Source organism: Plectropomus leopardus, chromosome 21, assembly GCF_026936395.1.
Source record: "Plectropomus leopardus strain MGB_pleo_1.0 chromosome 21, ASM2693639v1, whole genome shotgun sequence".
NCBI lineage: Eukaryota > Metazoa > Chordata > Actinopteri > Perciformes > Serranidae > Plectropomus > Plectropomus leopardus.
In genome coordinates this window covers 21,059,567-21,086,589 of record NC_142196.1, presented here as the reverse complement: position 1 = coordinate 21,086,589, position 27,023 = coordinate 21,059,567, and the positions used below count along the sequence as shown (strand labels likewise).

General features: G+C 40.7%; 1 protein-coding gene and 1 long non-coding RNA gene across 2 annotated transcripts in view; one reads left to right on the top strand and one right to left on the bottom strand.

Annotated features, from left to right (window-relative positions):
* gli3 (GLI family zinc finger 3) overlaps positions 1 to 27,023 on the bottom strand; it is a 130,887-nt gene that overhangs the window by 5,365 nt on the left and 98,499 nt on the right. The window contains exons 7-14 of the mRNA XM_042510212.2: positions 24,116 to 24,317; positions 17,797 to 18,016; positions 16,011 to 16,124; positions 13,825 to 13,965; positions 3,584 to 3,733; positions 3,328 to 3,492; positions 2,956 to 3,243; positions 227 to 620 (exon numbers count right to left, since the gene is read on the bottom strand). Of these exons, the coding sequence (XP_042366146.2) occupies positions 227 to 620; positions 2,956 to 3,243; positions 3,328 to 3,492; positions 3,584 to 3,733; positions 13,825 to 13,965; positions 16,011 to 16,124; positions 17,797 to 18,016; positions 24,116 to 24,317 (1,674 nt within the window). The remainder of the gene's footprint in view (positions 1 to 226; positions 621 to 2,955; positions 3,244 to 3,327; positions 3,493 to 3,583; positions 3,734 to 13,824; positions 13,966 to 16,010; positions 16,125 to 17,796; positions 18,017 to 24,115; positions 24,318 to 27,023) is intronic.
* LOC121960494 (uncharacterized) overlaps positions 1 to 27,023 on the top strand; it is a 93,620-nt gene that overhangs the window by 334 nt on the left and 66,263 nt on the right. Inside the window, exons 2-4 of the long non-coding RNA XR_015775277.1 lie at positions 501 to 629; positions 13,945 to 13,987; positions 17,613 to 22,939. This is a non-coding gene — a long non-coding RNA (uncharacterized LOC121960494). The remainder of the gene's footprint in view (positions 1 to 500; positions 630 to 13,944; positions 13,988 to 17,612; positions 22,940 to 27,023) is intronic.

Below are 27,023 nucleotides of genomic sequence, written 5' to 3'. Positions count from 1 at the left end.
ATGCCACATGTGAGGATCATTAGTTAGCAGCCTTATTTTGACCGGCTGTATTCTTGCTGTGCTGTCAGTTATTTATGACTGATGACTGTATTTTGGGGTTGTATGGAGGGTGAAATACTGCCCTATTTGGCTTGAACTTACATAATGCACCTTTAAGAGCATTCAGAAAAAAGTTCCATTTAGACCTCCCATTCAAGGATTTTCAAACAAGAGTTTGAAAACTTACCCTTCCCCAGGATGTTGGGTAGTGTGGGACCTTTTGGGGGCGGTGTAGGGGACAGGGGCCCCAGCCTGGGCAGCGCTCCATTCACCTGCTTCAGCCTCTCCATCTTGATGTGCTCCATCCAGCGCAGGGGGCGGCCGACACTTCGCCTCGCCTGCAGGGTCAGCATGGCCGCAGTCGCCGTGGAGACTGTGGAGTCCATGATGGGGGCTGGCTCGCCCTCACACTCCTCCTCCACCTCCTCATCATTTTCCTCTTTCTCCTCGTCCTCCTCCAGCCCCTCCCCTGGCGAGCGTCCGGCGCTCACAGCAAGCTGGACTCCACTGCTGGGATAGGTGCTGATGGGGGACTGGTCACTGCTGCATGTAGACTGACCGCCAGGGCTTGGCTGAGACGTCTGATGAAGGTGAGAAGAATGAGAGGGAGGGGGAAAAAAACCCAAAGAAATAAGATTGTTTATCAAGTTTATCCCAGGAAACATATAGAAAGGTATACCATACAACAGGGATACTCAACTTGCTTTGCATGGGGGCCACATTTGCTGACTGGAGGCCAGGGGCCAGTCGCAGCAGCCCCGTACATTTTTCTAGGATTTTAGGATATTTCTAGGATTTTAGGACATTAGGGTCTTAGCTAGGACCTCTGTCAGGGACTGTGGGGGATCTTCCACAGGCATTTTTTTGATAAACAAGCTCTATTTTGATGCTGTTTTTATGCACTCTTGTACCATATGTGTACTAAAAGTATGGAAATAACTTAGGGTTGCCAGACTTGTCCCGCGGGCCATAAGTTGAGTATCACTGCTGCACAGTGTCATGTCACAAATAACAATAAAATGTGATCTTTTAGACGATGTATTCCCAATAACATGACACAATGATCAGAAAAATGGCACACTAAGATAATTCTGTTCTTGTGTTCACATAAGCATCTTGCATAATCATTGCAGTGTGAGCTGGTTATATCCAAACCAGAGAACTAACTGCCTTTTGGAAAAAAAAAAAAACCCGAGGTGTTTGGAAGACAGTGTTTTGTACATTTTTTGGGCATGAGTAATACCTCCCCCTGTGATCCAGTCAGGATAAACACACGCAGAAATGAAAGAGAAATCATGTTTTGGGTTGTTTTCAGAAGATAGGCAAATAGGATAAAAGCCTCTTGTGAGACACACTGGAGCCTAATAAGGTTGTTTACTGAATTTTAGGAGCTATGTTGCACTGAGGAATAATGGAATTTTTGGCATCAAGCGTCAACAGTGTTTAGAGGGTATTCGCCCTGTTTACTGTTGAATGAGTTTGGCTGCACAATAGAGCCCTGGGCATACTTTCAATGCCTCACAGTTCTGCCCAAAGGCATGGGCACTGCTCAGAGAAAGGCCTTTTGTAGATATCATTGCAACTCTTCAAAGTGTTGTAAAATGAGAATCTTTTTTATGAATGTGAGGGGTGAGAGTGACCTACAATGAGAGCATGTTTTGGGTGAAAGTCAAGCACTTGTGATACAATGAGAAAAGACAATAAACACGCAATAAAACGATGAGCAACACGTGACAAAGTGAGACTTGGAAAGAATATTTTACAAATGCAACGTGAAGGGATACCTATCTCACCTGATTACCCACTGTCCTTAGAAAGGGAAGGAGAGAAATGCCGAAGCATTGGATAGGAAGAAAAAGTTTACTCATTAGAAGACTTCAGTGTTAAATGCGCATGCCCCAAATTAAATGTTTAACTACACAGGTAGGAATATAAAAACTAGGCATTTAAACTAACTATGTTACAGGAATACTTCAACTGCAAAAGGACCATTTGCATATCACTTACTCATTCTGTAATTCATGAATAAAACTGTTTTCTTGCAAACCTACTCTGAATACAGCACCCCCCCCCCCAAAAAAAACGAGAATATTCTTGAGGAGTTAAAGTCATAGGGGTTTGGCTACAGCAAAACTATATCAAAATAATCCATTTACAAACGCTCACACAACTCATGCAGTGCAATCCAAGTCTCATTTATGTAGTTATATGCTCAGTATTTTCCAAATACAAGCATCTTCCCTCAAACCTCACTATGTAAAACTGAAATGAAAATGAAGACTTTTCTTCAAAGCCAGACTCCATTGATAAAAACAGTAATTGTGGCTCACTGAACACAGGAGCTGCTGGTTTACTGCTGCCTCGATCAGTTACTGTGTTCTTGTTATCTGTTTGAGGAGTACTGAGAATTCGACTGAATAAATGAGGCTTGGATTAGACTGGACAAGCTGTGTTAGAGTTTATAAACGAATGTTTTGATATATATTTTTTTTGCTAAACGCAGACCCCTATGACTTATATTCAGCGCGAGTTTTCTCATTTTTTGGATTGGTTATTCATTGTTCAGGCATGCAAGAAAAACAAAGTCTGTTTAGGAAGTACTGAGCATTCGGCTGGTTGAATGAGACTTGGATTAGAGAGTTTGTAAACAGATATTTTGATACAAATTTGCTATTTAACGTGGACCCCTGTGCATCAATTCAGCAAGACATTGTTTTTGGATTCTTTGTTTCGTGGAAGCATGCAAGAAAAACACTTTCTTCATGAATTTGATGTTAACACGGTGTGAGTAACAGATAAACAAAGGGTCAAGTGGGTGAAGTATTCCTTTAAAGTGTAGGAATTATTAGTAAAAGCATTAGAAAATAACTGAAACAATGTTAAAGGTGCGAGCTCAGGCTTTAAATGAAGTCTTACCATGGGCTTCTCTGTCTTGATGGACTTGACCTGCAGACATTCATCCTGTTTTGAGGTAGCATGGTTGTACTCCCTTTGGTCCGTATACCCACCCAGGGGCAGTTGCCCTGGCGACCGGCCCTGGCTGTTGCCTCCAGGCTCCCGTTGGGGCGGAGGGCGTGGATAATCTCCACGCTGTTTCTTAGTGACGTGCGCCTCTGGCCCGTGCACCGTCTTTACGTGCTTGCGTAAGGAGCTGGGGTCAGTGTAGCGTTTTGTGCAGCCTGGGATTTTACACACGTACGGTTTCTAACAAATAAAGGAGAAAGACGAGCTGTGAGAAACTCGCGAAGCAAAATCAAAGAAGCATAACTGTCTGAAATTTGTCAGTACCTCATTTGAGTGTGTGCGATTCTGATGTTTCGCCCGGTCTGAGGCATTTGAAAAGGCCTTGTTGCAGCCTTCATGTTCACACACATAAGGTTTCTCTCCGGTGTGTGAACGTAAGTGAGTTTTAAGGTTTTCCAGACGGGAGTAGGCCTTGGCGCAGCCCTCAAACTGCAGGGGGAGAGGAGACAACATCACTCACACCGCCTGAATCTCCTGTTAGCTGTTTACATGTTAACTGAGCAAACAGCAGTGTCCTTACTGTGCACTTGTGGGGTTTTTCCCCAGTATGTCTGCGCATGTGGACCACCAGCATGTACTGTGCCTTGAAGGGCTTCTGCTCTCGGGAACATTCCTCCCACCGACACACGAACTCCTTCTTCTCCCCGTGGATGTGGTCATTGTTGATGTGCTAGAAAAAGAAGATGAAAAGAAGAGCATAATCTCCACTAAGTGCCTTGAATTGGTTTGTTGTTCAGCTTAAGGATTTTTTGCTCTGCAGCATAAGAAGCAAATATCCCATTGTCATTCCTGATTTCCATTTCTCTTCACATGATACTTAATTTAAAGAAGTACTACACTGCTGTGAAGATGGCCTTTTAAGGAAAGGCAAAAAAAACTTTTAAAATTGGTGCTACATCACCACAGAAAAAAGACAAAAAAGATTGCTTTGGCTCAGAGTGGTTGATGCACTGTGCCACACCGGACCAATAATCCAAATAACAATGTTTACTACTACTCTGCCTCAACTGATTTGTTTTAAGCCACATAAAAAGACCAACCTAAAAGAATCAATATTATAGTTAGTTTGAGTACGCACTATATTAGAATATTTTTACGGCTTTACTTTGCCTTAAAACACAAGACATCACATAAAACATGATAAACGCTCCCGCTGGCGGGTGAAATTGTAGGTGTGAAACAATGGCGAACAACATGCCATTGTGATTTAATATTACAGTTAAACAGTAAGCTAAAGCATGTTTCCGAAACCATTTAAAGTGCAAAATATGCAACACAGTTACAGAATCTTGCTTTATACTTGTTTTTCTCTGAGTTTGATCTCTGTTTTTAGAGCCTCTGTTTTCACTGTGCAGAAAGCAATGGCGCCCACTTCCTGTTCACAAACTCTCACTGTTACAGCTAAACAGGGCACTAAAATGTGTTTCTAAAAACATTTTCAGTGAGAAATAACATCATCTTGATTTATATTCGATCAGCATTGCCTAGTTTTACTATATTGAATTGGATTTCGTTCTGAGTTTGAGAGGGAGAGGCACGTCTGTCTCTTGATCCACTTCGGTACTGTTTGTGTCTGCGGTGGCGGCATGGGTGGAGGGCGATGAGAAAATGTGGAAGTACAGCCTGTAGTTTGAGCAAAAGTCTGACAGCCACAAAAACTCTGACTGATTTGATCACAGTTCATTTACACGTAGTACCCACATTGTTTTGATACAAAGCTGGTTGAAAAGCGGTGACGTCTCCCTTTAATCCTTTCTCTTAACTCGGTCTTTCCTTTTTCTTTCTATGCCTCACTGTGTTGACTTGTGAGTCTCGGTGTCCGATCTGAACAGGCTTTTCAAATAAAACCCCTGTCACTTCGCATCACACTGGGGCCCCTCGCCCCTCCATGACAAGTGCTGACAGTTGTGCTGCCTTGGCAACTTCCAATCTGAGGCTTAGGAAGGAGGGGGAGGTGAGGAGATAGGGCGAGAAATCAGAAGTTCAGTCGCGGCATCTGAAATGCGGAGGGCTTTACAACTCCAGCCAAGCATTATATCTGTGAGCACCACCTTTCTCCTGCTCCGTCTGCCTTCTCTGTTTCCTCTTTCTTCTTCTCTCCCTAACTGCCTTGTAAAACAGGGTAAGTGGTGGATGCTACAGAGGAATGACGGAGGTGAGGATGAAAAAATGTCACGCAGACCCTCTGGGGACAAAGTCAACATCTGGCTCTCTTTTAGAGACAACACTGTGGTGGCCTCTGAAGTGCCTTTCAGGGAGCAATTTAAACCCAGGGAGACAGACACAATATCCTGACCATAAGAAACCGGTATTATTACATTCCTGAGCAGCGAAGACGAGTCTTTTTTACCTCGGGGGTGAATGAAGAGGGACGCATGGAAACAGGAGAAAAAGGAAGGGAGATAAATAGAGGACTTGACTTTGAATGCTCTTAAATGTCTGGGGAAAACGTGCTTTCTTTGAGCACTTACTCGCAAGATTGTTGAGCTATAAAACACGAAGCACTAAAGCAAATAAAGCAGCCAGGGTCAGTTCCTCCTGCAGGCATGACACTGCTCCGACAATGGCATCTTTGTACCTTCCCTGAGCTCTGCCCACTGGCCATATCATGACCCCACATATAACCATGACACCAACCAGAAACGGCTTTTTTAAAATCTTTCTTAGGACATTTTGACCCTAAAGGCCCAAATCCAAAACTCCCCTTGCCCCTACCACTTAGCCCTTACCCCTCCGTTTTACACATTCATGTCTAGGGGTTTTCAAAAATATTGTTTGGATTGACGGGTAGTTTGAATTCATTTTGATTGTGCACAATTTCTAAAAACTCACAGATACGTATGAAACATTACAGTACTACCGAAGATCATGGAGGCAGTGCAGTGTAGTTCAAGTGAAATACAAACGCAAGAGATGACAAAGACATTTAAAAAGCAGCTGAACAAGTCAAAAATGTAGTGAAGAGAGTTCTCCATCCACATGTGATGCATTTAATAGCCGCACCGTCTACAGCCTCCATTAAAACACACGATTACGACCTCCTCCACTATCGTCATGTTCGTATGTGAAAAAAATTGGCTCTCTATTGCCATCTATTGGCTGTATGTAGCATAGAGGATGCGTGAAAGTATGAGGGCAGTGATGTTTACGTTTGAAATAGATATATTTATTTTCGTAAGTAAGGGGAGTATAGTTGAGTCCTCGGAAATCATTAGCAAGATGGCTGCACGGACAGCAAAGGAAACCCAAAAATGTATCTTCTTTAATTAACATTGAAAAATTACGACCACCATTGTATCATCTTAGTTTAACGTTCTTTTAGTGTTTTTTTTTTAAAACAAGCATCACAAAAGAAATCTCAGCATACCGATGACGTGTCAGGGTCTTGAGGGGCTGTCCCATTTCATAGAGGAAGCTTTCGACCACTACCTCTTGTAAGTTTGTTCTGAGGGGCAAAGTGATACTCAAAATCGAAGGGTGAGGGTAAAAATATTAAACAAAACGGGACTGGGCCGAAGACTGCCACTGCACTTTTTTTTTCCAATAATACTAAAGGGGGGAGTATCGACAAATGAGTCAGCGCAGTAACAGCAAGGGTGCGACGGCAAAAGCAAAGAGTAAAATGGACACTAATATATCCGCAAAGGACCTCCATTATTCTCACTTGACATTTTTTTAATTCTAAAGTGACAAAACAAGACTAATTCCACAGAAAATGATTGGGGACTGGATGACCACGGACGTTAGTGAAGTTTCCCCAAGATTGATCTCCTCCCCACCTCGGCCGGAGCCTCAGAAAAACCTGACTCGTCTTCTCTTTTTCTCCCTCTCTGTGAGGGAATCCCTGTGGCAAGCCATCGGTCTGTAGTGAGCAGCATTCAATATCCCCTGGCTGAGAGCGATGGGAGAGCGCCATGGTGTTGGATCACGCGGGTGGCTGGCACAACACACACACACAGATGGATACACACTCGCACCCTGTTTGTACAAATGAAGGAGGTCGTTGACGGGTGTGATGCATGAGCCTCTGAGCTGACAGAGAGCGGGACAGACAGCACGGGGAGAGGGGCCGCCGAGAAACCTAATGGCATGATCTAATGGCAATTCTTATTGAATCAATAATCTCCATGCTGAGCAGACAGGCCCCGTTGGCCGGCTAAATCGACAAACAGGTGCTGATAGCAGCGGCGCGGCAGGTTATTCATCTTCCCCCTGCCAGCTTATCGGCCAACAACTGTAAAAACGCCACCAAGATGGATTTAGGAGGGAGTCGCGCGACAGGGAGCACCGGGGACACGGACACAGGGGACACTGAAGCCGTCTGTGACGTATGAGGTGCACACACACATACACACAGGTGCAGGCGCTGTTTTCTCGGTCCAGACCCCTCCTGCTGGCTGCATGGCAAAAAAAAAAAATCATAAATAGGAACTATATATTATTATATAGCGTCTTTAAAAACAGAGTTTACACAGTGCCTTGACAAAAAACGCAAAAGCAGAAATGGGATACTTAGAAGGTAATACAACAACAGAAAGCCAAACAGTCCTACTGAACACAAGCAAGACAAAAATAGGGTAGAGTAAAATTAAAACAAGAAGACGAATGATGCAAGACGCAGGACACAAAATGTCAATATAAAATAACACTAACAAATAGACTAAAAACAACAGAAGCAAAGAAAGCAATACATCCCCAAATAAAAGAAAATTTCTGAAAAGATAAATAAAATAAGTGAAATAAATAAAACATATATAATAAATAAATACATAATAAAAAGACAACATCACATAAAAGCAAATCTATAAAAATGCCTTTTAAGAAGTGATCTAAAAGAAGTCACTGATTCTGCGAGCCTTATCACCTCAGGCAGGTTGTTTCAACGCAGAGGGCCAGAAGGGCCCCACCTGAGGATCCCAGTCTGCAAACTGGCTCATATGTGGTCACCCAATTTTACACTCGGATTGGAGTTTTTGTTTTGTAAAGGATAAAAGCCTTGATTTAATATAATTTTTTATCCCTTAATGCAAATGTTCAAACCCATGCATCTCACACATTACTGTTTTTTGTTTTTTTTCTATTTCAAAGCATTTGCCCACTTCAGTCTCCATCTCCATGTCTCCTTATCAAACTCTCTCTGGGACATAGCCCTCATGCATTAGAATGCAAGGGTGCATGAAAAGAGGGCCTGTTTACAAGGCAATTTCACTAAGCTGTGGGACCCGCAACACCGTTTAGCTTTATCAAACACCGCCTAATAAATCATATGCTCTTTTGTGATGTCAGTAGCTGAAGTGCTTTGTGTAAAGAGAGGGGGGGAAAAAAGAGCATGAAAAAGGCAAAGAAGGGACGGAAGGAGGAGGGAGGAGGTAAAAAGCAGGGGGGAAATATGCGAGGGAAGGAGGGTGGATGAGAGTGAGTGAGTGGAGCAGGGGGCAGGGAGCTAGAATTGGCATGTGTAATTCAGTACAGTCTTTTCATCTTAGAGTAAGATACTCTTGACAGATAAGGGGCCTAATCCTTCTCCTGATCAAAAAAAAATCTGCATTTTACCAATTAAAAGCCTGCGCCAGCAGCCAGAGAGGGGGGCTGCCTTCAGACCGCGCCCGCGTTTATCTCCCTTTAACACCGGGGAGGCGCACAGCGGCCGCCTCAACAAGGCTGCACACAGGGAGAGCCGGCTCCCCATCTAAGAACAAGAACATCACAGCGCCACCTAGGTAGATGACCTGGAAGAGGATGGTGAGACTGTGGAGGGTGGGAGAGACCTGATGAGCTGTGGGAACACACACATACAGACCACCAACCCAATCACACAGCCTCCATGCAGTGTATGTAGTCCAAAAATGTGGCTCCCAACCTTTTTTTCTGAACAGACCCCTTTTCTGTTACTGAGCAAACTGATGACCCCTGACCAAATGACATCAGTATTTTATCATGTATTAAATGCATAAAAATATTAGTGCAGAAAAACGGACAATACTAACTGCAGGAAGTTTGTGTAAAATGAGCAAATTGGATACATTTTGAGCAGATAATTTCTTGATATTTTTAAGAACTTTTTATATGATTCTCTTTCTGTATGATGTTTCTTTAAAACAATCATTAATTCTCCCAGCTCACAAAGACATTGGACTCCTAAGTCCGACAGATGCAAAGTTTTAAATTGGAATTAAAACCAGACTGAGTATATTTTAAGTGTCCAAAAGGGTTAGAATTTCATGTTGCGTGTACGTTGCTGGGTTTGTTCCCCCAATCTTACCATTAAATGTGTTAATTCTACGTCAGGATGATTTTAGCTTAAGACATCTGTCGTCAGTGCTCTGATGCTGCCGTTAGCGAGGGGTGGATCTGACTCACAGACAGCCTGTCACTCAAGCCACCCTGCCCTTAACACGAGTATTTCTGCTGTAAAGTTGGGCATTTTAACATGGGTGTCTATGGGTGTTTGGGTGTGTTTACTCAGTTTGGAGCCAGCCTCTAGTGGTCATCTGATGAACTGCAGTTTTTGATAATTCTGCATTGGCTTCGTTTTTAGGCCTTGGAGGTCGCTGCTTGTTTGGGAATCAGTGATCTAAAACGTCTGTTTTCAGGGACAGAACATGAACACACAACTCTGCAATCCAGGAATCGTTTGCAGTTGAAGAAGCAGAAGAATAATTAATTACGCAAATTAATTTAGCAAATCCACATGGTGAAAAAACAAACAACCTCTATGCTAATTCAATTTTTTTGTCCCTCCTCTATATCCAACCACTCCACAGAGAGGATAATATAGATAACATGATTTTTTTCATCATACAAGGGCACCGAAAAAGCTTAACTCCCTTGCAGGTTTCTCCACAACAAATCATTGAGAAAATAATGAAAGATTGTTGAGTATGGCCATATTAGGGAGTTATGGGAGTGTGTGGTTGGCATCTCCGGCGACAAAAACGAGTGAAAAAAAGCCCACTTCAAGAGAGACATTAAAGAAGCCACCAGGCCTTATCTTTAAAAGTACTCCCTTCAAGGGGCAAAGAGGGGAGGGAGGGGAAAATGAAAGAGAAAATGAGAGAGGGAAGAGAGTTTATGCCTAAAAATGGGGAAGCAAAAGAATGTTGGGAGCTGAGCGGAGAGAGGGCGCCGGAGAGGTAGAGAGAGTTGAAATGTAATAAATGAAATAAATACAGGCAAACTAAAATTGACACCCGCCTCGCTTTTGCTGACTGGGTAGGCCAGATAAGTGAGCTAAATTGCATAGATCTGATGTTTATCTTATCGGCTGCACCGAGAGCGCTTAAACGCGGATGATAAAGGAACGCCGTGGCGTGTCATGGTGAGAGCATGCTTGAGAGTGTAAAAATATGCATGAAGAGCGCGGCAGGAGTGCTTTTGAACAAGGTGGAAAGCGATGAGGGTGGTGGGAAGGCTTAATTCTAAAATTAGGCCAACCACAAAGGGAAAGGGATGTTTGAATCAGTGCAGCACTTTTAATACTTAAAAAAAAATATGTCATGACGTAGACTTTCATCACAGAATATAAATGTATGTTTAAACTTTGTGGTTAAATTGGATACAAACAAGGAGAATTTTTTTCCTCATCATGTTTTTTTTCCCCAAAGCCATTTCAGAAGACAAGTACAAGGGGGAAGGGACGCTCCATTGTTTGGTTATATGGAAATCCCCCCCACCCCCAAACCCCTCCCAGTGTGCAGAGAGCCACTGTGGTCCAAATACTGTACTTATCCTATTACTGAGGGGGGTGGGGGTGCGGAGAGATAAGAGCATTTTCTCGTCCGCTCTGCTGAATTAGAGGGCACGGATTCTGTAGGCGAAGACTTTTATTGGCATCTCTCTGCATATCTGCATGTGCATAGAAAATGAGAAATAAAATGCAATATCAGGAAGTCAAATGTTGAAAAAAAAAAAAGAAAAACAATTCCAAGATGGAAAAATGGAAAACTAATAAGTCGGTGTCTGACTACACTGCAGCTTCACAAGGTTAGGCTGAGGGATGAGAGGACTTTGGGCCTCATGCAAGAAACGATATATGAACAAATTTTGACGTATTTTTGTCCTGTTCCACGATTTGTTAGTCATTGATTTTAGGAATTCGCCAGTTTGTTATTTTTGCTTTTCCCTTAGATAAGACAACATTTTTTAATTATAGATATTAAATCTTCAGGGCTAAACTGGTCCACTGATCCCAATTATTGTAATTTCAGTTACTGTGAGTTCCTCTGCTGACCAGTACTGGAATGTAACTAAGTACATTTACTCAAGTACTGTACTTAAGCACTAATTAGAAGAACTTACTTACTACGTTACCTGAGTATTTAATCACATGCCACTTCATACTTCTACTCCACTACACTTTTACGTCTCTACTACTATTTTAATCTTTTAAAATAAAGAATAAAATCTTTTTATTTATTAAATGTATTTAAACTTTTCTACATGAGCACTTTTATTTTTAAAATATAAACATATTGCCCTGATTGTACTTCTATATTTAATTAAGTAACATTTTCAAAGCAGGGCTTTTACTAGCAACAGAGTATTTTTAAAGTGTGGTTTTAGTACTTTGACCTAAGTAAAATATGTGAATACTTCTTCCATCACTGCTGCTTTTTGATTTTCCTGTTGCACCAGTACCGACACTGGAAAATCACATTTACGAGAAGTTCTTACATCCTTTGTTTGGTGGCTTCTCTCCCATTCTCGAGCATGTGACAAAGTCTTAAAACCTGCCCAACAGTTTTTAGGGGGCGTCACAACTGCAAGTGGGATTGAGCACTCTGGTTAAGAGCAAATTTGGATGGTTAAGAGTGTTTGGTGCGTCTGGAGTTGACTTCTCTTACATGTTCTCTTACCAGAAACTTATGAGAAATTTTAGGAGAATTTTAAGCGAATGTTTTCGTATGAGGCCCATTGTTTTGCTGAGATGGCCACCTGGTGTGACTACAGTAGGGGGAGGATGTGAGCAAGCTTTTTCCTCTATTAAGAAGCCACCCTCCCCTTCCTCTCCCACCACCTTAACTCATCCCGCCTCCTGAAACAGGGGCAAGAAGTTGTCAAGATTCTCAACCTTTGAGCCGAGCCCTTCAAACACGGGAGGCAGCCCATTCCGCGCTGAGGATATCAATTATAGATAGGGGTTACCACCGCGGCAGAGGATTGCAATGTCAAGACGGCAAATAGACAGCTGCAGAGAGCTGAGGATCTTTCTATCAGATGTGTGGTGATGTGTGTTTCATGTGTGTGTGTTTGTATACTCCGGCGTCCCTTGTTCGCAGCATTATACACTGCAAAATTTGACAAGTTAATTTTATTTTAAGAAAAATCTGGAAAAGTGATTGCCTTGAAAATTGAGTAAATATGACTATTAGTCTTAATTTATGATGATTTGATGATTATGATTCTACTTTGTAACTAATTGTTTCTATACTTCAAATTTAGTTTTTATTTACTTGATTTTATGAAGTTGTTGCAACCTAATAATGACAAGTTTAATTAAATCAATCTTTTTAAGTTTTAGCAATTTCAGTAAATCAAGTTTTTTTTTTACTATTCATGTGTTCTGCTGGTTGCAAACTAGTCTAATTATATTTGTCTTTTCTTCAACATGGAAACAAAACAGAACTTGCACATTTCCTAACTTCATCATTGGCAAAATCCTCTTTGTGATGATTGAGTTAAGTCAGACTTACTTATTTACTTAAGTTGCTGATGCTTATAAAAAACAAATTCCTGTTGTTATATCTAAGTTGCAAAAACTCTACAAAATTATGTAAATACAGCTAAATTTTGAGCAAATGTAACTTTTAGAGACAAACATAAATTAAAATTAATAGTTATATTTACTTTTTTTTCAAGGCAGTCAGTTTCCCAGATCATTTTAAGGAACATCAAATTTTCAGATTTTACAGTGTATTTGTGTATTTTCGCCAACTTCAGCCTGCTCTCTCAGTCGGCTGACGGCTGAGCGGTTCACAGGCCGCGAGAGAGCACCAGAGCTAATAGTGTCAGTGTGACGCGACCATAATAACATTAATATTTAGCTTAACGGTGAACCCCTCAGGCGCAATACGATGAGAGCCATCCATCTCCCGGGCTGTGTGAGAGTGGTGATAACAGACAGGAGGAAGGCCGGTCCAGTGTTGTACACAAAGCTCACATCCTGACTCTGGGAGGCTTAACCCGCCAAATCAGTTAGCACCGTTCAGCTGTGAGATGTGCTCTCCAGCTTCTGAGCCCATTACCACCGTCCCTGGATCCAATCAGGAATCCGGCAGCGGTATCAGTCAACGCCTGCAGCTCGGACTCTACTGTAGGTTTGCTGCTGCACAGGGGTTGAGGCCTGATAGGAGGCATTGTGCGGAAAAGCACAGCTGCAGTTGGTGTTGTTTGGATCTACTGAGCTCGAGGAGAGAAACAATGAAAACTCTCACAGCATACAAACCGACAGACAGTGTGGTTTTGTTGTGTTTTTTTGGGTTTCCCTGCAAGAAACTTTGCTGAGGTCAAGTGTGAACACTTCTCTGCACACAGGAAGTGAGTGAAATGTAAACCATCTGCAGCAAGCAAGTGTTAAAAATTAACATTCTGCACAATTTGCTGACGTACCATTACAGGATTTCTGGATATTCTCAGCTGCCATTTGGAGTTGAACAGAAATATTCGGCTTTACATGAATAATAAAGCGTTCAGTGCTGGAGTTGAAATAAGCAGCTTGTGCCACTTTTTGTTTTTTATTTTTTTTAAATGTGCGATACTCACTTGCACTAGCTGCTCCTGCATGTCAAACTCGCGGCAGCAGTTCTCCCAGTGGCAGTTTGTCTCGTACACCACCTCTGGCTCTTGTTTGCTCTCATCTTTGTCCCCTTCTTCTTTCACCAGCGTCATCCCGTCCGGATGGTCCTGAGGAGCAGCAGTGGAAAAGGTGTGAGTACATGCACTTAAAGGGTAAATTCCCTTTATTCCTCAACACATTTCCCCACGTTTCTGTGTCTAAGTGACTAATTGAAACAATATTTCAGCATTGAGCGAGACGGCTGCAGCCAAAAAGTGAAACAGGCTTTAATGTGACCACTCGGGGCATGTTTGCACTGTCAATGTACATCCACTGAAAGTACCCGTTCCAGTCACTGACAGGCTCAGATCATTATCATAAATGTCTGAAAAGATTTTGGACAGGATTCCTACAGAGATACTATTTTGTTAAAGAGTAAGATCCTTTTTGTTTAACCACACAAAGCCTCAAAATTACTACCGGCAAACGCACCAGACTCCATTTAAATAAAGCGTAATTTTATCACCGTAAAACACACTTCATTCAAAGTCAACAGAAACAAATGAAACTCACAAAAACTGTCTTTGTCTGTCGTTCCACTACTTTCCAAAATGACCAACTGTAGTTTGGTTGAAATAAACACTTAATTCACCCAGTTAAAAATGACAAAATGCTGGCTCTATACACACTAAAATTACAGTTTATTTAAATGGAGTTTGGCGAGTTTCAAACAACATTATGACATTAGGATCCCGACAGAGATAGACCTTTCTTTTCAAGAGTAAGATCCTTTTTGTTTGACTAGACACAGCCCTGAAATCTCCACCACCAAGACCACCAGACTCTATTTAAATAAAGCGTCATTTAATCATCATAAAATACACTCCATTCAAAGTCAACAGCAACAAAATAAAACTCACAAAACTTTCAGCTATTCCAACAATTGCCAACTCTGGTTTGGTTGAATGAAACCTTAGATGTGAAAATATGCTGGATCTATGAACCCAAAAAAAAATCTGGGATAGTGGAGTTTTGGGCTGTTTCTGATTCTTAAAAAAATGGACGTTACTCTTTATAAAAAAGGTCTGTCTCTGTTGGGATCTTTTCCATAATGTTGTTGAGCGCTTGGAATAACAATATGAGCCCGTCACCAGCGAAAACAAGCACTTTTAGTGGGGGTGCATTTGCCCGGAGAGGTTATGCTGCAGCCTGTTTCGCTGCTCTCTCTCTCAGTACTGGATCCATTTCAAAAACTGTTGTTCCCATTAGTCACTTAGACACAAAAACATGGGAAAACAGGGTCCAGGTTGAATAATACCCAAGTTATCCTTTAATTCCAGGCTTGACGTTAAAGTATAAAAGCTTCCAGGAACTGCCTTCCTCTCCCCAACATCAGTCTATCCAAACCTGCCATAAAAGTTAGTTTTTTACAGCCCTGTCAGTTCACATCTAAGGCTCAGCCAAAAATGATTTGGTCACAGGTCTCAGCCACAGTGCCCCTGTGAATCTGGCCTTGTTTGGCTGCCGGAAATGTAGCGCTGAAAGCCTCGCTCTGTATTTGGGGGGGGTTGTTATACGACAGGACCGGGGCGAGTATTTGAGGAATCTAACCCCCTTTTCCTGCTGTAGGTTGCTCTATTAGCTCAGACATATTTCACTGTCACAGTTAGGGAGGCTGAGTGGAGCAGAGAGCTGGTGTGGGCTAATACAGGAGAGCGTCGGCTTCCACCACACACCTCAGGCTGAATCTGCCGCTGCCTCAGTATCGACTCTAATAAGGTTTCTCCTGCAGATACAAACACTTGCTGTTATCACGTTTCTCTTTCGTTTCTGCAGCCACTTAAAATTTTGATTAAACAAAAGCAAAAACAATTTCCTTCTAGTCTCCCGAAGATCAATGAATTGTTTCGGGAACAGATAAGAGCAGGGTGGGAAAAACCGACGAGCAGCCAAACGTACTGCGGCTGCTAAGCTTGTCTATTGTTGCAGCAACTCTGGCAGGTGACCAGTCATTATATGGGCTTCCTATTCTAGTGAAAAAAAATCTAAAATTAAAACCTGCTGGTGAATTCTGGGATTTACTGTGCCAACCGGTTTGCAGTTTTTGCCAGATAGCTAAAGAATTTCCTGAAAGTATATTTTTATGTTGCTGAAAAATATAGACAATTCTCACCTGTACGCTCACTGCGCCTGGGCTCGGCAGTTCTTCCTCTGGTTTCATTTTGGAGCGTTTGTGGTGCATTGGGTCTCCTGTGCTGCTCACTGCAGATTCACTTGTTGGTTTGGTCTGCGTAAAGAGAAAATCATCATTCTGAGCTTCCGATAACACGGATTTCACTATATAGATGATTTAAAGCCATATTCTACTGATATTTCTTATGTTATCCTCTTCAGTATCATTAAAAATGCATGTGCTGCTTATAAGTCAATCAGTCATTTACTTAATCAAGCTGGAAAAAACAACTGTGTGTAATGATTTCTGTGTCCTCAGTCCGAGGCAGGAGCTTTAACAGTGCAAATGAAAAACTATGCAATTCACTGTATCACATTAGCTCCTCTAATCACAGCAATTAAAACAAACTCATGGACCAATTCACTGAACCAATGCATGACCTGACTTTGGCCCCGGCTTAAAAATACTCCTTGGGGAAAATGTTGTTAAGCTCATAAGAGTACAAGAATTACCAAGTAAGTCCTGGAAAATAAAGTTACCTATCTCTTTTTTTCCCCTAAATATGTATTACTATTATGGTATTATTACTATATGTACTTGCTATTGTTATATTCATAATATTTATCAATATGATTTTTTATGAATGTTATTGTTATTTTTCCCCTAAATATGTATAACTATTATTATCATACATACTTATTATTATTTTTCATTAATATCATTTTTATCAATATTACTGTTATTTTTTTTACTAGATATGTATAACTGTTTTTGTTACTTTACATACATATTATTAGTATTTGCATTATATTTTATCGATATTATTTTATTAATATTATTTTATTTTATTTTTTCCTTAACATCCTTTAACTATTATTGTTAACATACATACTTATTGTTATTTTTATTTTTTTAAATTATTATTATTGTGATTATTAATGGTTGATATAATTCTTTTCTTTTCTTTTTTTATTGTTTGTTTTTTTCCTTGCACACACACACACATAAATCTGGCTACCATATTTGACAAATCTCCCAAATATAACTGCTTTTGCAAGATACTATTGTTTTTAATCTAAAACAGTTTCTTTTGATTGTACCTGTAAATCCACTACTGTTAAACAATTTCTGTTTTGTTTGTTTGCACACACAAAAAAAGCGAAAAACAGAAAGTTTGCTTGAGTTTTCTCCCTTGCTGTTGCTGTTTTTCCACAGGACTCTCAGTTATCCTGTCAGCTTTTGTGACATGTTTTTTTTTTTTTAAACATATGAGATTTGGCCGTGGCCCTGAAGCAATATTCTGTTCATTCAGGAGGGGGAAAATTGCAATTTTGGTGTGCCCAATTTCAATGAGGCCTCATTTGTGATAACACAAAATTGGAGGGATGGGAAACAGCAGGGAGGACGGGGTAATAAACAGTGAATATTTACTTCAAATATAGGCCCGCACATAGAGTAAGGGTTGCGGATGGCGAGAAAAAGCCCCTTTGGATCCATCCATCCATGTCAATATTGCCTCTCTATATCCTTGTTCTCTCTCTAGTGATTAATGGAGTCAGCAGTGGGAGTCTATGCTAACAAGCCCCTTGTTGTTTGCTGCAGGCGCGTTCTGGGCCGTGCTCGGCAGCCTAAAAACAAGAGACAACACAAGTAGGAGGAAACTCCCAGGAGAGGAGCGCTTGGAGGGGGGGTCCTGCCTGTACCATGTTCGCTCTCTGCTGAGATGTGGCTGGCATGCGACGCCTGCTATCTATTACCTGTGATGATGAATCGCACGCGCTCTCACCTGTGAGGAGTCGTTGGAGAGGGCTGAGCGCTCGCTGGCGCTGAGCCCAGAGGGGGGGATGCCTGGGACGGGCCTCTGGGTGGCGAAGGCCGGCGACGGGTGGATGAGGGGCGGACTGTGGCCAAAGGCAGAGCCCACGATGCCCGGTTGACGCCCCATCAGCTGCTGGTGGACGTGCAAAGCCACTGGGGTCGGAGGGTAGGCGAAGCTTAACGCTGGGCTGGAGAGCAGAAGAGTTTCATTTAGTTTTTGATTTGAACATGCCAAATAAAATAACCCTCTAAAATAACCTCTCCAAACACACCTTGATCTAAATGCTTCTATTGTGTGTGTTTACTGTTTCATTATTATATCACAAAATTTTTCATATGCATAGTAGTTTTTTAAGTTTGAAATAAAGTATATTTAACAAGAGACACACACATTACAGAACAAAGAAAAACATAAAGAAAACAAAGTCACACTATCAAAACCAACCTCTTGTACCTTATCTCACTGCGCCCGTTGTTGTTGTTGTTGTTTTAAAGTGTTCAAATTCGTTTAATGTTTTACATGTTTCAGTTCCACACTGCAGCTGTTCCATAAATTAACACCTTTGACTGTACTACAATTATATTTTGCATCTGTCCTCACTAACTGTTTCTTGAACGTACAAATTCCTCTAACATCATGTAAACTTTATTTCATTTGAAACAACTTTTGGATACTATACAGTCGAAGATGTTGAGCTCCGTACATGATATGAACTGTTTTAAAATCAACCACATCTTTGAGTGCTTTTGATTTGATAAAAAGCTGGTTTGTTGATTCTGTGTAAGTGGTTTTGTTTACAACTCTTATGGCTCTTTGGAAACCAGTGGGTAAAATAATCATAAAACTTTACTACAACCTCAGTTCAGAGGCAAAAGGGGGAAAGACTGAATAAATGGATTATTCTGGATAGCTTCTGGTCCCTGAGGACAATCTGACAGGAGATGGTGTGGTAATGCTGGAACCACGAGGCTGCCGGCGAATCCCTGCCAATGAATGTTCAGCTTGTTAACACGCAGTGAATTATCATGTGGTCTGTGTAAGGCAGTATGTCATTCTTCCACTGGGCAAATGATACAGATGATAAACAATCTGGAGTGTATCGTATAGCCATGCAAATAGAGCTAAATTCCCTCAACCTGAGCTAACTTTGTTTATCCAAAAAAAATCCCAGAAACCTCCTCTGGGGTCTGTGTAACCACAGGTGAACCACCGGATAAACACAGATCTGTGTGGCTCCTCCATTCATCCTGAGCTCTGACGCTTCGCTCTCGCTGCGAACCCATATGTCTGCTGATCTTATTACGAGCCGAGTGGAAATCAATGGGCCGAGACACATTTGGGGGCCCATCCGCTTGTCATATCACTCATCAGTCTGTTGGCTCTGGCTATTTGGGCCCTGTCACCGGGACAGTGGCTGAGCGCGCGGTGTGATTGATCAGGCTCTTCTTACAGATCGCTGATCAATGACTATGGGTGGGGCAATGGATCTTTCCTTTTTGCCTTCTCTTTTCTTTTCTTTTGCTTCCCCTCGCTCGCCCTCTGGTACCGGGGCGTGATGTATGTGATGTTTCCATGAGGTGTTACCCGATGACTGACACGAGCCGCCGGGGAGGCAGGCTTGACTTGCTGGCTGGGAGATCGTCACCCACATGGGGGGCTGACATGGACGATACACACACACACACACACACACACACTTTCTTTTCCCTTTTCTCCCACGCATATGCTACAGGGTGCACAGAAAAAATTTAGTATCAAGCAGCAGTTAACCCTCTGAATCCTGGAACAACATCACTTATTTTGTGCAGCTTTAAGACACCTTTTAACAAATATTTAACCTTTGAACCCAGAGCAAACTGGTGCGATATTTTTCAAAATAATGGGAAAAAGGCAATGAGCAACTTGGGAAGTAATATTCCAGAAAATGCAAAAGAAATCTATATCTAATCTAAAGAAACTATATTAATAATGACCAAAATTACATTTTAAAAATTATGGTACATTATTTTTTAAGCACATTTCAAAATTATTTCCTTGTTTTTTGAATTTCTTTTTTATTTTTTTCTTTCCTTTTTTTGAGCCAATTTTAAGGTAATTTTAATTCATTTAATTTAAAATATTTGAAATTATATTATAAAACTAAAATAATTTTTAAGCACATTTTCCAAGTCATTTCCGTGTTTTTGAAGCCAGCTCAACTTTAATTTGTAGTGTTGTAAGTAATGTGCGTGAGTTTGTAGTTTTATATTACCTGCCTGGATCGAAAATGTAAAGATCAAGCCTCCAGGAAGTGCGCCACCCACTGAAGCAAAATTTACATAGTGGCCAAAAGTGGAACTACAGCATCACGTGATGCACTCTGGCCCAGACAGACTTTTCCCCATTTGTTAACATTGTGAAAGAGCCCTCCTTAAATCACTGGATAATTTTTTTGAGACATGTTGACTTTTCAGAACGCATTTTTTTAATAGCCATTATTAAAAACATTAAGTCCTAAAGACATAAAATGCGCTATTTTCCAAGTCAATATTTGAAATTCGGTGTTTCTCCAGACATAAAGTGAACGCGCATCGGACTCGCGGGACTCTACCGCGAGAACGCGCATTAACTCAAAGAGTTTCTGACAGCACAGGCTTCGTACCGGCCGTAGTAATGGATATTTTTGCTGTAATTCATCATTTTTTAATCACAATTCATCATTTTTAACATTTTACAACACATCCATACGCTGTTGGCTATAAAGCCTGTAATATGGACGTCTTACCGTGTCTGTATCAGAGACCGTATATACAGTCTACGGTCTGTATTTAACTACCGGTTATCAGTGAGCAGCGCAGAGCACCAGTGACAGTTACTAAAAGGTACTGAACATAGTATTTTTTAAAGTTTAGCTGTGTAATACAACACGGGCTATATTACAAGGCACCACCTTTTATTACCTTTTTATGAGCACAACATGTTCCGATTCTGTTAATTTGATTTCTCCGGTCGTGATTACGATATGATTCCTTGAATAGTTGTATGTGTATATGTGTGTGTGTGTAGAGAGAGAGATAAATATACCATTATCTGATAATCACGTAAATATTAAAACCGACAACGCTGTTGTTATACCGCCGATTAGCTGCTGTTGCTAATAAGCTAAGCTACTACAAGAGGAATGCTCGTGCACCGGCGCTGTTCGCAGTGAGTCGGAGTCACTCGGGTACACTCGGGTACACTCGGCCGCGTTCGGCTGTCGTTAATCACTTCTACGCATGCTCTATGGGCCAGTAGATCCGGGTATTTTACACTTTTCTAAACCCGGAAAAGCGTTTTCCTCTGCTTCATGAGTTAGCTAGCTAGCTAACGAAGTTTCAACATGACGAGTAACTGTTAAGTGAGAGACTAGTAATAGAGTACAAATACAATAGAGGGTTTACAAGTGAAAACAGAAAGAAGTAGCCCAGAAAGAAAAATGAACAGTAGTTCTTTTTAAAAATATACTATATAATAAGAGTCGTTTCACTGAGCAAGAGCCAGATAAGACACCTGCTAATGCTAATGCTAATCCAGGGACAGGGGACAGTTTTCCTGAGAAGGTAAATAGTATTGTCAAACATGTAGTGGTGGAAAGTAACTAAGTACATTTACTTAAGTAATGTTGTGTACAATTCTTTACTTTATTTAAGTATTTTCATTTCATGTTACATAATACTTCTACTCCGTTACATTTTGGAGGAAAAATTTGTACTTTTTACTTCACATTCTGTTGACAGCTCTAGCTACTTTGCAGATTTAGATTAATAATTGAAAATATAAATCAATTAACAAATAATAATGTTTAAATAGGTTATGGTACCCGGCAGCAGCATACAAAGTAACTGAAATTACCTTTACCTGCTGTAACATTAAAGTCATGAACACGTGACACCTTTAGCACCAGGATCTACATCAGTTTTGTTGTACTGAATTCAGACATCTTTCACAAGCATTTTAACCTTTAAATTGGTTTGATCTCTTTTAAAAACATGGGGATAAAGATGTGTAACTTGGCAAGAAATGCCTTGCAAATTGCAAAAAATAAGTACAAGAGGACAAGAAAAGGGTCTGAAAATTAGCCTGCAGGGTTACATATTTTATATTATATTTTATATTTTCATGCAAATTCTTTTCTGCTTTTACATTGTTAGATCTTAAATGCATGACTTTAACTTGCAACAGAGGATTTCTGTAGTGTAGTATTGCTACTTTCACAGAATTGTGAGTTGTTTCTTTGTCCCTCCTTTTCAGACACTTATTTCCCATGCCTGCTCCTCTGCCATTTCCTCCATCCAGCAAACATTGTCAGACTCCTCCTTCCTGTTCCCATCACATGACTGCCACACCCATCTGCACACCTGCTCCGACCTCACTAATCTGCTCTGCTTGGACTTCCCTCACTGGATCCTGCTAACCAGCCCACTTCCTTTGTTCCTTGACAGTTTGTTTCAAGTCTGTTACCTGCCTGCTGAACCCACTGCCATTTGGACTTATAAAATGCACCAGTCTGCCTGTTTTCATCTCTTTTTGGGTCTTTCACTTGCTGCCTGCTCTCCAGAACCATGACACTCAAGTTAAAGTTTTGAAAACTTCCTCCACCACGGTACATGTAACATCTCCAAGCTGATACAGAGAATCACAGATTTGAGGACAACACTGAATACATTCAGCCCGAAAAACTGCACTGCAACAGATAATGAACTTTCTGAGTGAGCAAGTTGTGTCATATTTACAAAGACAACATAACCTCAACAGCATTTCTGACACAACTTGTCATTCTGTGGGTGTTTGAAATATCTTTCCCAAAGTAAGAACAATCCAAGATATATCCAAGATGTTGAATGAAGACAGCAACTGGAAGGCTGCAACGTTTGAGGAAGTCTGTACCATTTTACTGTTTTTAACAATTCCAGATGATCCTTTTATGAGCTGGACCTTATTAAAGCTTACCTGAGGAGCTCAATGGGATAGATCAGTTTATCCGGATTTGCCATGCTATTGGTCAAGAATGCCCTGTGCCTGCAAACTGGATCTAATGTCTTCATACAGCAGAAGCCCGGAGACTGCAAGACTGTGAAACTGCGAGACTGTAAGTGAATTATTATTATTATTATTATTAATTGTTTGACCCATAATCTGCCTGCACACCTAGATATGAATAATGTTGTCACTGAATGGGTGCGCCGTCACCAATGATGTTTTCATATTTGTCAAGGTGCGCCGTCACCAGTGTTTTCATCTGTAGGCCTATCTTTGTGCACTGTCACTAATGTTTTGATATGTGTCAAGTTGCGCCGTCACCTGTTATGTTGTCATGTGTGTCAAGGTGCGCCGTCACCATTTATGTTTCATCTCAACTCAACTACAGATTTGGTGAAGTAGGCTAGCCCATGACTATTTTTGGCTTTGTTTTCATGAATCCTTTACCATGTCAGGGCAGTCTGTTAGTTCTATAATAATCTTATTTAGGCTTCAGCTGTGTAGTGCATTTCATGTTTTCTGGTTGTTTTAAAGATGCTTTAGACTTGTAACATTGAGGGCTGGAATGAGCTGTCTGAATGAGGTATAAACTATCAGCTGGTGGCTGCAGCCACGTAACTGTCAGCTGACAAAAAAACATTGTCGGCCTGCAGGGCAAAAGCCGCGGCAGTTTTCCTTGTAGACAAATAATTGCCTGCATGGACAGTGATGTTCACAATATGATTTTATGCAGGCCTGAATGGCATTTATCAGTTCTGTCTTTCCCTTGACTTATTTGTGTTTGTATGAAAATATCAATCAATGATATTAGGAAATTGTTTGCAACATCATTCCTCATGGGGAGATCCTGCTGTTTGAGAGATTATTGACACATTTTAGTCCCTGAATGACCACCTTGAGAGAAACATAGTCAATAAAAGCCCCTGAAAGACATCCTGACAGGATGTCATTTTCTTCTAACTTTAAAGTAGTAATCCAGGGATTTTGTATGTACTTCTATAACATTTGTCAAAAAAAAGAATCAAAACTGAAATGGCAAAAGCTAAAATATGCTGATTTTAGTCCATATTAAGGGTCCAAGAAAACTGGATCCCTCATTTTCCTTAATGCAAAGTCATAGTGTCCCTTATAACGACTTAAACCTCACTTCTTTCAAACCCCACACTTTCAGTCTGAAACGCAGGCTGTCATACATCTCAAGCCCAATCTGAGATAACTATAACAAACAGAATAATGATAATAAACTTCAGAATAATAACGCAGGATAAGTTTCACTCAGCTGTACCTGATAGCTCCAGCAGAGAGGTGACCATAGGAGCCGCTGGTGGAGGAGCTGGATCGAGAGTTGTTGAGCATGGTGACGAGAGAGTTGGGCGAGTTGCGGATCATGGTCTGCAGGTCAAAGCTGTGCTCTGAGAGCGGCGAGATGGGCAGCGGGCGCTTCCTGCTGGGCCGTGATGGCAGCCTCGGGCTCGAGAAACGAGAGTCTGCAGGATAAGGAGAGAGAAGGAGATCAGAGTGAGGTAGTGGAAAAAAATCTTTATGAGAGCAAAAGGTTAAACGCTGTAAATTTAACAATTTTTGCTCTCTTGTTTGATGTTTTTTAGGAGAAGAGCATTAGCTAAATACAAAAAAGAGCGTTTTCCGGTTCAAATGGGATTTCTGTTTGACTTCTTCCAAACTCTAACCTAATCTAACCCTAACAGATGACATTTTTGTCAATCATCAGACAAAAGGCTCATCTGAATGAGTGTTCAGCTGTCACTTGATGCACTGCTTGCATTTCATCCATGAGAAAACATGTCTTTTATGTTGGAGAAATGCTCTGACTGTGTATGGTAATATTTAATCAAGTCCAATTTGACTCGTTATTCAAATGCAATCAGTGTTGACTGGAAATACTAAAAAGGGGGTTTGAAAAGGTAAAAGGCGGAAACGGCGCAACCATTCTCTCTGCACATACAATGAGCCACGGGTAGAGATTAAAACATGACTTTTGTTGTCTTTTCACATGGAGATGTCACAAACAAGACAGGGAAAAACAGAGGCAGATGGAAGGAGGGGGAAAAAAGCGCTGAGGGGATGTCGTGCTTTGTGCATGAACTGACACAATGACTTTGTGACTCAAGACTTGGAAATAAAACATTTTGAGTTATTTTATAAAGGCAGACAAAACCAGCTTACGCAGCCCCGATAACCCCCCTCCATATTTACGTCCCCCACAATCCATCCATCTCCCAAACGTAAATGCTCTATCTCTCGTCTGACACATCCAACGATTACAGAGCGCTCCATTCACATGGTAATCAGAGTGTGTGGATGTGAATGTGTGTGTGTGTGGATGCCTCTGTGGTGGTAGCGGTGGTGTTCTGGCATACATAGACCTGAGTTTCAACTATGGCGTGAAGCTGTATGGAGAGCAACGCCCCCTTTACATTGTCATTGTATGGAAAATCTGTCTTTTTTATGTCTTTTTGAAAGGAGAGAGGGTTAACATATGCACATACAAATCCCTGAGTGCACACAATTGCTACAAACATCGTAGTTTGTCATGTGACGCTCCTCGATATGTTTGATTTTTCACTATTTCATGCATTTTAAACCGAATATATAATCCCCCAATATACAAATCATCCTTTATCCTCCTGCTTCGGACAAAATTTGACACTTTTTAAACAAGCTGAGTCTAATACAAGTGACTTCTCCTAATTCACCACAAGTGAGAGAAAGGGGTAGGAGTAGGGCCAGCGTCCCACCACTGCAAAGCCTCATGGGAGTGGTGTTTATTAATGCACAGCCCAAATGATAAATCGGCCAACCGGGGAGACGGAGAGAGGAGCGTCCTGGCTTGTAGCAGGACTGTCCCTCTAATTTCCTCTTGATTTATGGACGGGATGGCTGGTTACGCGCTGCGTCATTAATTCTCGTGGCCAGGGAGGTTTCAGACATGCCGGACAGACGGTGTTGGAAATAAAAGCTGGCTCCAAAACTGGGGTTGAACCCTCGCCGACACACTTTGGGGGCCACCTGAGAGGGGACGCTATCACAGGGGAGGACTGAGGTCTGAATATTGTGCAACAGGAAACTTTCTTTAGGACAAAACAATACTTCCGGGCATAAGGAAATATAGACAGTAATCCTATTTCTCTTAATTATAATCAGTGGTGGAATGTGACCAAGTATATTTACTTTTAAGTACTGTACTAAAGTACAACTTTAAATGTTTTATTTTTATTTAATGTTTTATTTCACAACATTTATGTGAAAGCTTTAATTACTAGATACAAATTAAATTAGATTAAATTTAAAAAAATACATTTAAAAAAAAGAGTTTATGAAAGTTGTTTATAAAACAGTTTATAAAATTGGTTTTTGGTTATAAATTTACAAAGAAGGTAACATTTCAGTAATAATTAAAATAAAAATAAAAATATTATAGCCTTTTTTATTTAATTGATTTTTTTAAAATTTAAATTATACTTACTTAAATAACATTGTCAATGCAGGACTTTTACTTGTAACATGGTAGTTTTACAGTTTTGTATTAGTATTTTACTTACATAAAGGAACGAAATACTTCCACCACTGCTCATAATTAATTTACAATGTAAAGACCATGTGTTGCTTTATGTTTACTGAAGTGTTTTAGTAAATCTTTCTCAAAAGATGCAATTATGGGCAATTTACTGAAATTACAGAACAAGAAATGTAATTAACAACTACAATTAAATGGCTTGTTTGTATCAAACATGAGTTCCACTGTTTAAAATGTTACTAAAATTGAACCTATTTAGAGGGAAATTATTAATTCCAATGAAATGTTAATTGTGTCAAATATGACTTTATGTATATTTTATCTATGTTTCTCAAAGTGAAGCTATTAATGAGAAAACCTGCATATCTGTAGACAAAATGGCAAAGAAATTAAAATAAGCTAATAACGACCATAAATACAGACGTTAGTATCATGATCTATGAGAGCTATGGCACTAATTAGGCAGTAGGAACATAGACAATAGCCCATTAAAGCACAAATAGGCAGGACAGGCCCATTGTTTCATTAGCACAACTCTCTCTGAAGGTAATTACACTGATGTGAAATAGACTAAAATAGCCGCAGTAACATAGTAGCCCAGATTATCAGCGAAAGCCTCTTGATAGACTCTTCTCTTTGTATGTTTTTTTTCTCTGAA